Source organism: Colias eurytheme, chromosome 29 (assembly GCF_061535395.1).
Source record: "Colias eurytheme isolate Ceu_HAF_F1 chromosome 29, ilColEury1 Martin Lab GWU primary, whole genome shotgun sequence".
In the NCBI taxonomy this organism is placed as follows: Eukaryota; Metazoa; Arthropoda; class Insecta; order Lepidoptera; family Pieridae; genus Colias; species Colias eurytheme.
This window is the reverse complement of record NC_143008.1, coordinates 377,244-390,366: the sequence shown is the minus strand read 5'-3', so window position 1 is coordinate 390,366 and position 13,123 is coordinate 377,244. Positions and strand designations below refer to the sequence as shown.

The 13,123-nt window shown below is 49.8% G+C and overlaps 4 protein-coding genes across 4 annotated transcripts; 1 reads left to right on the top strand and 3 right to left on the bottom strand.

Annotated features, from left to right (window-relative positions):
• Positions 1–5,289: 5,289 nt before the first annotated feature.
• LOC149895966 (histone H2A) lies at positions 5,290–6,141 on the bottom strand. Its single transcript, XM_090117897.1, has one exon. It carries the CDS (start codon positions 5,996–5,998, stop codon positions 5,624–5,626), a length of 375 nt encoding a protein of 124 aa, XP_089974023.1. The 5' UTR covers positions 5,999–6,141; the 3' UTR covers positions 5,290–5,623.
• A 1,356-nt stretch (positions 6,142–7,497) lies between these two features.
• Positions 7,498–8,419, bottom strand: LOC149895965 (uncharacterized). The gene has a single exon (XM_090118044.1). The coding sequence runs from the start codon at positions 8,353–8,355 to the stop codon at positions 7,525–7,527; it is 831 nt and encodes a 276-aa protein (XP_089974170.1). The 5' UTR covers positions 8,356–8,419; the 3' UTR covers positions 7,498–7,524.
• Positions 8,420–10,448: 2,029 nt separating this feature from the next.
• Positions 10,449–11,065, top strand: LOC149895964 (histone H4). Its single transcript, XM_090118132.1, has one exon. The coding sequence runs from the start codon at positions 10,504–10,506 to the stop codon at positions 10,813–10,815; it is 312 nt and encodes a 103-aa protein (XP_089974258.1). The 5' UTR covers positions 10,449–10,503; the 3' UTR covers positions 10,816–11,065.
• A 408-nt stretch (positions 11,066–11,473) lies between these two features.
• On the bottom strand, positions 11,474–12,203 carry LOC149895963 (histone H3-like). The gene is made up of 2 exons (XM_090118388.1): positions 12,189–12,203; positions 11,474–12,074 (listed from the first exon to the last, which is right to left on the bottom strand). Exons 1-2 carry the CDS (start codon positions 12,201–12,203, stop codon positions 11,772–11,774), a joined length of 318 nt encoding a protein of 105 aa, XP_089974514.1. The 3' UTR covers positions 11,474–11,771.
• Between the last annotated feature and the right edge of the window lie 920 nt (positions 12,204–13,123).

Genomic DNA, 13,123 nt, shown 5'->3' with positions numbered 1-13,123 from the left:
GCGGCGACACGTACGGACGCAGCATAGGCAGCAGTAGTGACTCGAACACTTTGGAGACTGTGCTCAACAAGGTGATGGGTCGATAACTGCCCGCTAAGGAGGCATTCTTGCCGGGTTTGGGGATCATTATTACGCGACCGGTTTTCCACACTGAAGGGAAATGACCGGCGCGTAATATACCGTTAAACAGCCGCGACAAAGCCGCGACTGTTTTACGGGGGAGGTGGCGAAGGGATTCGTTCGTCACGCCGTCCTCACCGGGCGCTTTGCGCAACTTTGTACGCGAAATCGCACGGCGGACGGCGGACGGGGAGGTGAAGAATACTTCCTCAGCGGGCGGTATCGGTGATGCTAGAAAACCTGATAGGTGTTCGTTCACCACTGCTGCGTGGGCGGCGCTCGACGGCGTCAGGGGGTTCGGCTGAAAAACTTGTGCCAGATGTTCGGCGAACAAGTCAGCGCGACCCTGAGGGGCGTATATATAATTACCCGCGGAATCGGTGAGTGGGCGCGCGGGGGCGGTTGAAGATTTAAGCCTGCGACAGAGGTTGTGGAGCGAGGGCCAGTCCTCGGCGGCCGAGTCGATCGCACGGTGCCAGCCCTCGATCCTGTTCGCCTCAAGCGCATCGCTAACTTGCTCACGCAAACGAGCAAGTTGCCGCTTGAGGGTGGGGCAGCGCGAATGCTGCCACTGCCGTCGCAGAGCTCGCTTCCTCTGGATAAGGGCTTTGATATGAGAAGGAATGGGGGGGAGTATGGACGTGGACGGTTTAAGAGTCGTGGCTTGGACAAGAGCGGACTTGAGTGCATCATGCAAGTCATTTGCGAATATCTCCACGTCCTCGGCGCTTGAAACCGCGCGTGAGGGCGTAGAGCGCTCAAGCGCATTCGCAAATAACTCCCAATTAACACAGCGGCGGGAGTAGGATGGGGCAAGCGCGGAACTGTTTGCGGTGATCTCGACCAATACCGGCAGGTGGTCTGAGCCGAGATCGTCCACAATAACAGTTTGCGTCATCGACTGGCGGATCACATTGTGAATCGTAAAGTCGATGACGTCCGCTTGGTGGGAGTCTGTACGAGGATAATGAGTAGGTTCGGAAGGGCCCTCTATAACAATGTCGTTATAATCGATAATGTTATAAAGGGCTTTGCCGTTGCAACAATCGAGGCGGGATAGCCAGTGCGAATGCTTACTGTTCCAGTCACCCGCGGCGATCGTCGGCACGCTCGAGGCGAAAAGACGTTTCACCTCGTTCGTGTCAACTCTCCCCCCGGGCGGCCTGTATACAGCATACATTCGCAGCCTGCCCACCGGAAACTCCGCCTCGATGCCGAGCGCGGAAAAGGATTGGGATGTGAAAGCGGGGAGTGGGGTGTGAGGGATGGACTTGCGGATAAGGATCGCAAGTCCGCGGTACTTACGCCCATACGGGGAGCATTCGTCCTGTCTGTACGAGACGTAGCCAGACGCGCTGAGTTTGTCAGGCGCGCCCAGGTGCGTCTCGTTTAGGAGGACGACGTCTACTCGTTGTTCCCGCATGAGGTGGCGCAGTAGTGTCGCTCTCTCCTTGCTGAGCCCGCTCGCGTTCCAGTAAATGAAGCGGTTACTCACTGTTGAGCGAGAGTCAGCAGGCCCTGCATGATGATGGGGATCGGGTCGGCGCCTTCCTCCAGCGCGGCCAGCATGCTCTGGAGCACCTGGCACGCCACTCGCATCGCAGCCCGCTTGGCTGGGTCGAGTTGTGCCGATGCTGGGCCGAGCTGTGTCGAGCTGGGTTGAGCTGTGCGCTGTTGCAGTACTCGGGCGGGTTCGGGTAAGTTCGGCTGCGTTCGTTGCGCCGAAGTTACCCGAGCGGAGGTCGGCGGTTGCGCTCGTATATGCTCGGGCTGGCGCTGCTGCGCATGCGCCGGCGCCTGCGGAATGTGCGCGGGCGGGCCGGCGGGGAGCACGGAGGCGGTAGCGGTCCGAGGGGGCTGCGTGCGGGAACGTTTCTTACCGCTGCGCCCCTTTCGGTTTCTTCTTGTGGAGGTGGTTGCGGGGGCGTTATTCGCTGCCGCCATGAGACCCGTGGTGAGGGCCTCTCCGCGAGGCACCGGCTCCACGGGCGCGGGTGGCGCCGCCGGCGCGCTGGGCCGCACATTCGGTGCGGCGCGCGGCTGCTGCGGCTGCTGCTGGGTGGTTGTGGTGCGCGCTATCGGGCCCGCCTTCTTGTTGCGGGCCTCGCGCCGCAGCACCGGGCATGAGGCGTGGTTGGCGGGATGTGGTCCCGCGCAATTGGCGCAGATGGGAGGGGCGTCCCTCGGCCGCGGGCAGTCCGCGGTCGCATGGCTCCCGCCGCAACGCACACAGGCAAGCGGCCTGTGGCAGTTGTGCGAGGAGTGCCGGAAGCCCTGGCACCTGTGACACTGCGCGGGGCCCCGCTTGGAGCGCCACGCCTCAATGGTGACGCCGGGCATGTACAGCAGCTCCTTGATTGCGTAGATGCCCGGCGTGAGGTTCTCCGTCTTCTTCAAGATGACGAGGAAGATGCAGCCGGGGCGCCCTTTCCGGGCGCGAATGGGCCGCGCGAATTCCGGGTCATATCCCCGGTCGCGCAGCGCAGCCATGAGCTCTTCGGGCTGCGTGTTTACCGGCAGCCCGCGGACGGCAACTTTGACACTGCGCTCAGCCTCAGGGGAGTACGAGAACCAGGAGATCTCCTCTCCCTCCTCCTGGATGTGGCGCAGGTACCGGTCGACCGCCCGGTATTCCGCCTCGTCTTGGGGCGAGAAGCGCACGCCAGTCCCGTAGGCGCGCGCGCTCACCTGTCTCCCCAGCGAAGCGGTGATGTTACGTAGGTGAGTCGCCCAGTTTGGGAGCGACTCAACCACGATAGGCGGGTAGCGGGGCGACTTCGGCGCGCCGCTAGGCGGTGCCGTAGTAGCAGTAGTAGGTGCGGGGGCAGTGGCGCTAGGTGGCGCTGCTGTCGCCCTCGGTGTGGGGGCGGTCGGCTGCGCAGGCGCACTAGCGCGCTGCAAGCCGGACGGGCCCGGTTGCGGCTCCTCGGCCGCCTCCACGTTGATACGACGGGGGCGGCGCGGATCGCGTGGGTGGAGTGGAGGCACGACGGCGCCTGCACTTACCGCCGCGTAGGTGGGCGGAACGGGTGTGGCTGCGGCCGTGTCTGTCTCCATGGTGTCTGCCATGGCGGCGGTGGTAGCGGGTGTAGCGGGGAGGAGGGCGGGAGTCTGGCAAGGCCGCTTGGCCTGCGCCGACTCGACCTGGTCCTCCTCCTCGTCGCTGCTGAGGGGGCGACGGCGCCTCGCCCGTGGCTTGCCCGGAGGGATCGGGAGGACGGCAAGTTTTGCCAGTAAAACCTGTTCGTCTTCCGGCGAAGGTTCCTCCAGGCAGCCCGGCGGTATGCGCGCCAGGTCGCCGCGCCTCATCTCGATGTACGAGGCCAGCCAGCCGCGCAGCTTGCGCGACAGGAGGCCCGACGAAACGAACCGGTCGATCAGCACGGCATCCGACAAGTATGCGGTCCGTGGTGATACTCCCTGGTCCGGGTCAGGCACCTCCTCTGCGGCGGCGGCCTCAGGTATTCCCCATCGTCGGGGCTGCGTCCAAAAGGGGCGGGAGGGGCGCCCGGGAGCCGAGCTCGACCGGGCTACTCCGTCGCGGCCAGTGCGCGTAACGATGCGTGGGCGCGAACTACGCGCGGGGGTCACATTTGTGTGGCCCTGAGAAGGGCCTTTGGGTCCGGCGTGCTCCATCGGGGAGCACGTGGGCGTTTGCCTGCGCTGCTGAAACGTGTTAAACACACATCACCGCCCTCTCCACTTAACGGCTTTCGCCGAAAAACGGCAGGCGGTGCTGCGGGTTATAACCGGGTATAACAGGCAAAGGCGAACTCCACGTGGGGCGACTAGCAGACCGAACTTTACACACAAAGTGGCGCAGACGCTCTGAATTGCGTAAGCAAGAGTGAGACAGCACGAGCGCAAAGCACGTGGTCGGGAGCAACGAGTGAACACGACCAGCGTCCTCGGCAAACGGACTGTCCTGTATATTCCAAATTTTTTCCGTTTCTGTATAAAACCGGTCCAGATCGCGCCACACGGCGTTACGGCCGTCGGTTAGTAATGCGAGCTAGCACTTTTGGTTATCGGCCAATACCGTGGAGCGTAAGCGTCCCCTCCACACAGTGGGCGGTGAACATGCGGTGAATCATTTAGATGTTTACATTTGGCATTTTATTTTTTTTTTAAATCACATAAGGCTAAGGTAAAATAACAGTACAGACTACAGTCGAATTGGGAATCATCAAGGAGGGTTTTATTTTAAAATATGTATCTTAATTAAAGATAATATATGAAACCTTATTTGTGTTAAACTTTTTTATTTTTTTTAATTGACACCAATAAATCAAACTGACGATGTCTGTCAAAATAAATATAATATTGATATTATAATATTGATTGATTGAAATTTGGTATAGAGATATTTTGATACCCGAGAAAGGACATAAGATAGGTTTTATCCCGGAAATCCTACGGGAAAGGGTTTTTCTTTAAATAAATCAAATTTTACTTGATTTAATATTTATTTAAATTTCCAGCTTACACAATACGAAGTATGAAAACAGTTGCTCGCCTCCCTACTTTCAATATTCCAAGTTTCCCGCTTGACGAAAACGAAGTGACTTGCGCAATCATCTAGAAAACACAATATAGGTATTGTCCTCTGCAGAAAGGAGAAATAGTCCAGTATCAGCTTCGAATACGTACATCGAGCAGATATTTGTCACAATAGTAAGATTCAATTTACATAATTTATCTTAATCTTCAGGATAGGAAAACAATCATATTATAAAGCTGAAGAGTTTGTTTGTTTATTTGAACACGCTAATCTCAGGAACTACTAATCGAATTTCAGAAATTATTTCGGTGTTAGATAGCCCATTTATCGAGGAAGGCTATAGGCTATAATATAATATAATCACGCTAAGACCAATAGGAGCGGAGCAATGCGGGTGAAACCGCGGGGCACAGCTAGTTATTATAATATATATTACAAACAAACATAAAATGAAACGGAACGGATTTTGATGCGTTCAACAAGAAGGGGTTTATTATAAACTAAACAATTAAACATCTATAATAATTATTATGTATAATTCTTATCTACATAATATATCCTAATATTATAAAGCTGAAGAGTTTGTTTGTTTGTTTGAACGCGCTAATCTCAGGAACTACTGATCAAATACAAAAATGCCATTATAAATTAAATTAAAAAGACTCAAATGAATGTTACTTTTTTTAATACGGGTACGGTTCTAGGGTTAAAGGCTATATTATAATATAATATTAAATGCGGGTGAAACCGCGGAGCGCAGCTAGTTTATTGTACATAGATTAATATTATTCATGTTCTGGTGTACGTGTCAAATGGTAAACGATCACTGAAGAGATGAGAGTTTAGGCTGCTAGAAACTCTATCTATCGTTGTTGTCAAGACATATATTGCGGCCCTGAAAAGGGCCTTTTGAACAATTCATAATAATATTATGATGAACATACATAAAAATATGTAATTGTATCGTTATTGGTAAATGCAATGCAATGCAATGCAATCCAATTAGGCCTTCTTCTCCGTCTTCTTGGGCAGCAGCACAGCCTGAATGTTAGGCAATACACCGCCCTGTGCTATGGTCACGCCGGAGAGGAGCTTGTTCAGCTCTTCGTCGTTACGTATGGCCAATTGCAGATGTCTCGGAATAATTCTAGTCTTCTTGTTGTCGCGCGCCGCGTTGCCGGCCAACTCGAGAACTTCAGCCGCCAGGTACTCCATCACGGCCGCCAGGTAGACCGGGGCACCGGCGCCCACGCGCTCCGCGTAATTGCCCTTCCTGAGCAATCTGTGAATACGGCCGACGGGGAACTGCAGACCGGCACGGTTGGAACGTGACTTTGCCTTCCCCTTCACTTTACCGCCTTTACCGCGTCCAGACATTATTTACGGTTTTCTTCTTTGACAGTATAATAAACGAAAAACTGATACGTACAACGATACGCGCCGATCACTAAAGTATGTTTTTTTTAAACATTACCATCGGATTTAATATATATTGTACCGTGTACGGCTACGCGTCCTAGTGATTGCGGTGGGCATGACGCCGTGAAATGCGAGCGAACACAAACGACGAGCGATGCGCAGTGAACACGACCGTGTCAAATAATAATAATATATTGTTATGTACAATATAATATTTTATTTATTTACAAAATGTTAATTTTTTTTTTCGCATTTCACACACAAACAATATTTAAGCATCTTTTAATTAATATTATTTTTTTTTTTGATTCGGTGTACAGCATCCCCAAATATTATTATTACTCATATTATATAAAAATGAATCGCAAAATGTGTTGGTAAGCGCATAACTCGGGAACGGCTGAACCGATTTCGATAATTCTTTTTTTTTTTTATTATATTCCTTGAAGTACGAGGATGGTTTTTATGTAGAGAAAACGTAAATATGTACCTACCACGGGCGAAGCCGGGGCGGACCGCTAGTTACTCATAATAATAACGATTAGTTGATTGTTTTTAAAGTAACTTGTCAGGTGACAGAAACAGACTGTGTTGTCTAGACAACCATCAATAATTAGGTATTAATAATAATTATTCATAGCAGTAGGTATGTATAGATTTTAGAGAGTAGGTATTTAGTAAGTTTCGGTAAAATGTACTATCGGGAGTCGGGCGTCGGGCGGGCGGTCGGTCGGGCGGCGTGCGCTGGTGTGGGGCGGGCGGGCGGTGTCTGTGCTGTGTCTGTGTCTGTGTCTGTGTCTGTCTGTGTGGTAGCGTGTTGCAGTGTGCGATGAATAGTTACATAATATTTTATTTTGCAAGTTGAAGGTAAAAAGTAACGTGTGTGTTTACCGTACGTATTACGTAGGTATATTTTGATGTTTTTTTTTATTTATTCCTTATTTCATTGCGCGTCGACGGAGCCCCGCTTCGCGGGGCTCCTATTTCTGTGTAGTTTTTTTTTAAGAAACCTAACCTAACCTAACCTAACCTAAACCTAAACCTAAACCTAAACCTAACCTAACGTAAAGCTGTAGATTAGTTAGTAGTAGATTTGATTTTCTTGTTGTTATTATATTGTGCATGCATGTTGCTAGTTGCTACTATAATATATTATGATGTTACATAACTATTATGTAATTTGTAAAATTGTAATAATTGTAGTTTTATTGTGTAGGTACCTACAAGTTGCTTGTTCGTCCTCGCAAATTGGAAGGAAACGTTAACGTTCGTAGTGAGTGCGCATTCGAAAATATATGTTAGCCCTGAGAAGGGCTTTTTGGCGATAGATAATATATAATATGTATCTATTTTGCTGAGACTTGTGCCCGATGCACTCGCCGTCGCCGCTGCACTGCATAACCAGTTCCAACCTTAACCTTCCTCGAAGTCGAATTAGGTTGCGCTTGCGCTTGCGATTGATCGATTGCACGCACACCACACGTTCACTTCTTGGACGCGGCCGAGGCTTTCTTGGCGGTGGCCGCTTTGGATTTTGGCGTTGCCGCTTTCTTCGGTTTCGGTGCCTTCGGCTTCTTCGTCGGCGGTTTGGCACTCCTCTTAGCCTTCGGCGCGGCGGCCGACGCTGCTGCGGCGGGTTTTGCGGCCGCCTTGCCCGCAGCCGGCGCCTTCTTGGCGGCCGCGGCGGGCTTCTTTCTGCCTGCAGCTACTTTCTTGTCTTTCACCGCTGACGCTTTCGACTTGGACGGCGAGGACGACGAGTCTGCGGCCGCTGCTGCGGCGGCGGCTGCCGCCGCCTTCTTGGACCTGCTGCCTGCGTTGACGGCCGTCTTTTTGGCGGCCGCTTGCGCCTTGCCACCGCCGCCAGATTTGCGCACCTTGACGGCCGCCGCCGCTCCGGAGCCCTTGCCGGCGGCTCCGCTCGACGGAGAGGTCTTCTTCTTGGCCGCGGAGGACTTTGACTCCAGTTTGAACGAGCCAGATGCGCCCTTGCCCTTCGTCTGAACGAGCGTGCCGGATTCGACGGCGCCCTTGAGATATCTCCTAATGAACGGCGCCAGTTTATCCGCGTCCACCTTGTACGTGGCCGATATGTACTTCTTGATCGCCTGCAGGGAAGAGCCGCTACGCTCTTTGAGATCGCTGATAGCAGTGTTCACCATTTCCGACGTCTTCGGGTGCGCCAATCTTGCTTTGGCCGCTTTCTTGGCTCCTCCCGACGCCGCTGCTGCTGCTGCTGCTGCTGCTTTGGGCGCTTTCTTCGCGGGCGTCGACGCTGGCGCCGGAGTTTCAGTTTCGACTGCGGTGTCTGCCATTTTTGTTAATTAAAATTCAACTTTACGTCGACAATAGTATGTAATAATAATTAGTCTAAATAAGTAGTACTTAGTAGGTTTCACTGTATTCGACGTACGGTGTCGCTAGTGTAGGAATCGAATGGACGGTTTACCTCACGGGGAACCGTGCAATCGAGATACGTTTTCTCGCGGTCGCGCTTGAAACTTTTCACTAACATGCCTCCGTTCGAACGTATATTTTACGTGAAATTAACGTTTAAAAGTATACGTTTCACATGTTTCTCGTCCCTTTTGAGATCGGCCCTCGTAGTGTGCAAGCCCGCGCGACGCTCGAGGAGCGCATCGATAGCGATGGACGTTTAAATTTTGCCAAGGGCTATCCGCGTGCGCGGTGTCAACTTTAAAATTATCATTTCACCTGTAATTAAACCGATTGTCGTTTCGAAAAAGGCTCTCTCAATACACTGATATACAGACGTTAAGGTGAAACTATTCGTAATCGCCATATAATATGTTTGCGATGGTTTTTAGGGGGATGAATGTGACCTGTTGTAGAACAGCATAACGCAAACGACGACCGCGCGGCCGGCTACACACACAGTTCGGCGATCGGTCGAATATGTTTAACGTCCTTTAAATACAAAAATAATAACAATACGAATGTGCCACAATAACGAAATGACAATATTATAAATAAATGTCACATATTTGTCACAATATTATATTCACAGTCACAGGTACTAACAGCTAGTAGGTACATAGTACGCACACCACACCGCAACGCCCGCACGTTTTAATATTGTCAAAATATTATATAGGCCGCGCGAGAACGAGACTACGATTCACAATTGCGTATTTATTATAATATTATTATTGTGTTAACTTAATATCGTCGCATAATAACGCATAATAAGCAATACCTAAATAATAGACAGAGGAGTAGTAACAATATTATGACGAATCGATAATAACACGAATGTAGGTAGTTAATTAATAGTTTATTATTTACCTAATCATTAAGTTACTTATATATATCATCATCATCAACTGCAATTACGATTAATTCAATAGCGACAATGACGTATCCATGTTTTGATGAATTATTATATTGTCGTACCGTTGTAGATTCCTTAAATCTTCGTAATGCACCTGAGCGCAGTAAACATCGATTAAAGTGAAGCATTCGATTCTAGATGTCAGATTTCGATTTTTAGAGTAACGTCTCTGGTATTTATTATGTTTAGAATGGTTTATCAGTAAAATAAAATGAAATCTTAAAAAAAATTACTTTTATCGGTCATTATTATTATAATTAATATTATGTAGTCGTAATTGAAAAAAGTTAAGCAAATGTGCAGTTCTAACAAAACGAAATATCTTGTTATTCTATGTCGTCGTTACTAGGTTACGTTGTTGAATTTTGTTGAACTGTCAAATGTTGCCTATTTTAAAATGGCTCTACTATACTTAATAACTACGAGGGATCTATATTTATAGATAGAGAGTTGGTTAATAATAATTACTTATTTAATTTGCTGTGTCGACTTTTATTTATTTTTTCAACAGGATAAAACCTATCCTATGTGTTAATCCAAGTTCATTGTAATCAGTTCAGTAATATTTGCGTGAAATAGTAACATTTATAATATTAGAAGGATAATGATAACAACACAAGTAAGTTAATTAAGTAATGACGATATATTATATACATTTCAAAAAATTTCAAGCTACTTATTTATATAATAATTCACAAAAATTACATTAATATGAAATTTGACACATGCCATACCTACCCTGTTAATGTCTAGTGTAAATGTGATAGTATTTTTATTTTTTATTCCTCCGTATGTATGACGTCATCATCACATTTATCGTTTTTTTTTTTTATTTAATTTCTCTTAAAATATGCGATTAAAAAATGAAATGTTGTCAATTATTGTGATTGAGTTATTTATTATTATTATTATTCAAAGATTATTAACGCAGTCCCTCGATATGCACGATATATCTATCCGTCTCCGTCGCTCGTCGAGGGCGAGCCGACCGAAACGCGTGTATAATGTGTGTGTATAAAAGTCGACATGAAATGGCGCGAAGCGCACAAGCTTTCGGGCACGCAGCGAGTAAGCAAGTAAACGAGTAGAATAACGCAAGACAGTCGGCGATATGACAGGCCGCGGTAAAGGAGGCAAGGGGCTCGGAAAAGGTGGCGCTAAGCGGCACAGGAAGGTGCTCCGTGACAACATCCAGGGTATCACGAAGCCCGCGATCCGTCGTCTCGCTCGCAGGGGTGGCGTCAAGCGTATATCCGGTTTGATATACGAAGAGACGCGCGGCGTTCTCAAGGTATTCCTCGAGAACGTGATCCGTGACGCCGTCACTTACACCGAGCACGCAAAGAGGAAGACCGTCACCGCAATGGACGTCGTGTACGCGCTGAAACGTCAGGGACGTACCCTCTACGGATTCGGCGGTTAATTAATTGTGTTACTTCAAAGATCGTCCGTCCGTTCGTACGTACGTCAATAATTCTTCCATGCAATCGATTCGGCCTTTTAATAATTATTATTCTTGGTACGAATAAAGATGGGCGTACGACCACCACGGCGATGATTTTGAAACAAACAAATTAACAACAAAAAGGCCCTTTTCAGGGCCGCATACGATTCATTAATTCCACAATATTATATATTATTGTATTATGGATATGTTTCCCCACGCGCGCAAAACTACAACACTCACTATCATTTCACTTGTACTCTATTATCTCTCTATTATTATGTGTGCTAAATTTCATTGTAATCGGTTCAACACATACATACATACGTCCATCCATCAACAACTTTCGCATTTATAATCTTCTTATATATAAAAATGAATCGCAAAATGTGTTGGTAAGCGCATAACTCGAAAACGGCTGAACCGATTTCGATAATTCTTTTTTTATTATATTCCTGGAAGTACGAGGATGGTTTTTATGTAGAGAAAACGTAAACATGTACCACGGGCGAAGCCGGGGCGGACCGCTAGTATTAAATAAAACTATTTCATAAGAAGAATTTAAAGTTAATGGCTACTGAATGATTACATTACTAAAATCTAAAATTCATCAGGTAGGTAAGTTTTCTGTTTATAATAGTAATATAATAATATTAATACATTTTATCATTCTCATAACAATATTATCATTATATTATTAGATATTTCGTTGTATGTTTCCGTTACTGCACAGTGGAAAACGTTTATAGTTAGGTTAGGTACCTACTATTAAAATGAATCACGTGCGGCCCTGAAAAGGGCCTTTTTTTTTTAACATTCGATGTCCGATGACGTGTCCTCTGTGCTATGTCATGTTATGTTATGTTATTTCATATTGAAACCACACACCACACGACACGACACGAGACACGAACAATGCAAACAACAAACGGATCTTAGGCGCGTTCACCACGGATACGGCGGGCCAATTGAATGTCCTTTGGCATAATGGTCACTCTCTTAGCGTGTATAGCGCACAGATTGGTGTCTTCAAATAGACCTACGAGGTACGCTTCGCTCGCCTCCTGCAGGGCCATGACGGCCGAGCTCTGGAAGCGGAGGTCGGTCTTGAAGTCCTGCGCTATCTCACGAACGAGACGTTGGAACGGCAACTTGCGGATCAGGGACAGTCCGTTTGCCGAGTGCGCTGGTCGTGTCCACTTGTTGCTCCCGACCACGTGCTTCGCGTTCGTGCTATCCTACTCTTGCATACGCATTCTGAGCGTACTACGCCGCTTTGTGTCTAAAGTCTGGTTGTTGTTAGTCGCCCCACGAGGAGTTTGTCTCTGCTCGCGAAACCCGATTTAACCCGCAGCGCCGCCTGCCATTTGTTCGGTGAAAGCCGTATAAGTGGAGAGGGCGGTGATGCGTGTTTAATTGATTTAGCAGCGCAGGCAAACGCCCACGTGCCCAGCGATGGAGCACGCCAGACCTAAAGGCCCTTCTCAGGGCCACACAAACGCGACCCCCGCGCGCAGTTCGCGCCCGCGCATAGTCACGCGCACTGGCCGCGACGGAGTAGCCCGGTCGAGCTCGGCTCCCGGGCGCCCCTCCCGCCCCTTTTGGACGCAGCCCCGACGATGGGGAATACCTGAGGCCGCCGCCGCAGAGGACGTGCCTGACCCGGACCTGGAGGTATCACCACGGACCGCATACTTGTCGGATGCCGTGCTGATAGACCGGTTCGTTTCGTCGGGCCTCCTGTCGCGCAAGCTGCGCGGCTGGCTGGCCTCGTACATCGAGATGAGACGAGGCGACCTGGCGCGCATACCGCCGGGCTGCCTGGAGGAGCCTTCGCCGGAAGACGAACAGGTTTTACTGGCAAAACTTGCCGTCCTCCCGATCCCTCCGGGCAAGCCACGGGCGAGGCGCCGTCGCCCCCTCAGCAGCGACGAGGAGGAGGACCAGGTCGAGTCGGCGCAGGCCAAGCGGCCTTGCCAGACTCCCGCCCTCCTCCCCGCTACACCCGCTACCACCACCGCCATGGCAGACACCATGGAGACAGACACGGCCGCAGCCACACCCGTTCCGCCCACCTACGCGGCGGTAAGTGCAGGCGCCGCCGTGCCACCGCTCCACCCACGCGATCCGCGCCGCCCCCGCCGTATCAACGTGGAGGCGGCCGAGGAGCCGCAACCGGGCCCGTCCGGCATGCAGCGCGCCAGTGCGCCTGCGCAGCCGACCGCCCCCGCACCGAGAGCGACAGCAGCGCCACTTAGCGCTGCCGCCCCCGCATCCACCACTGCAA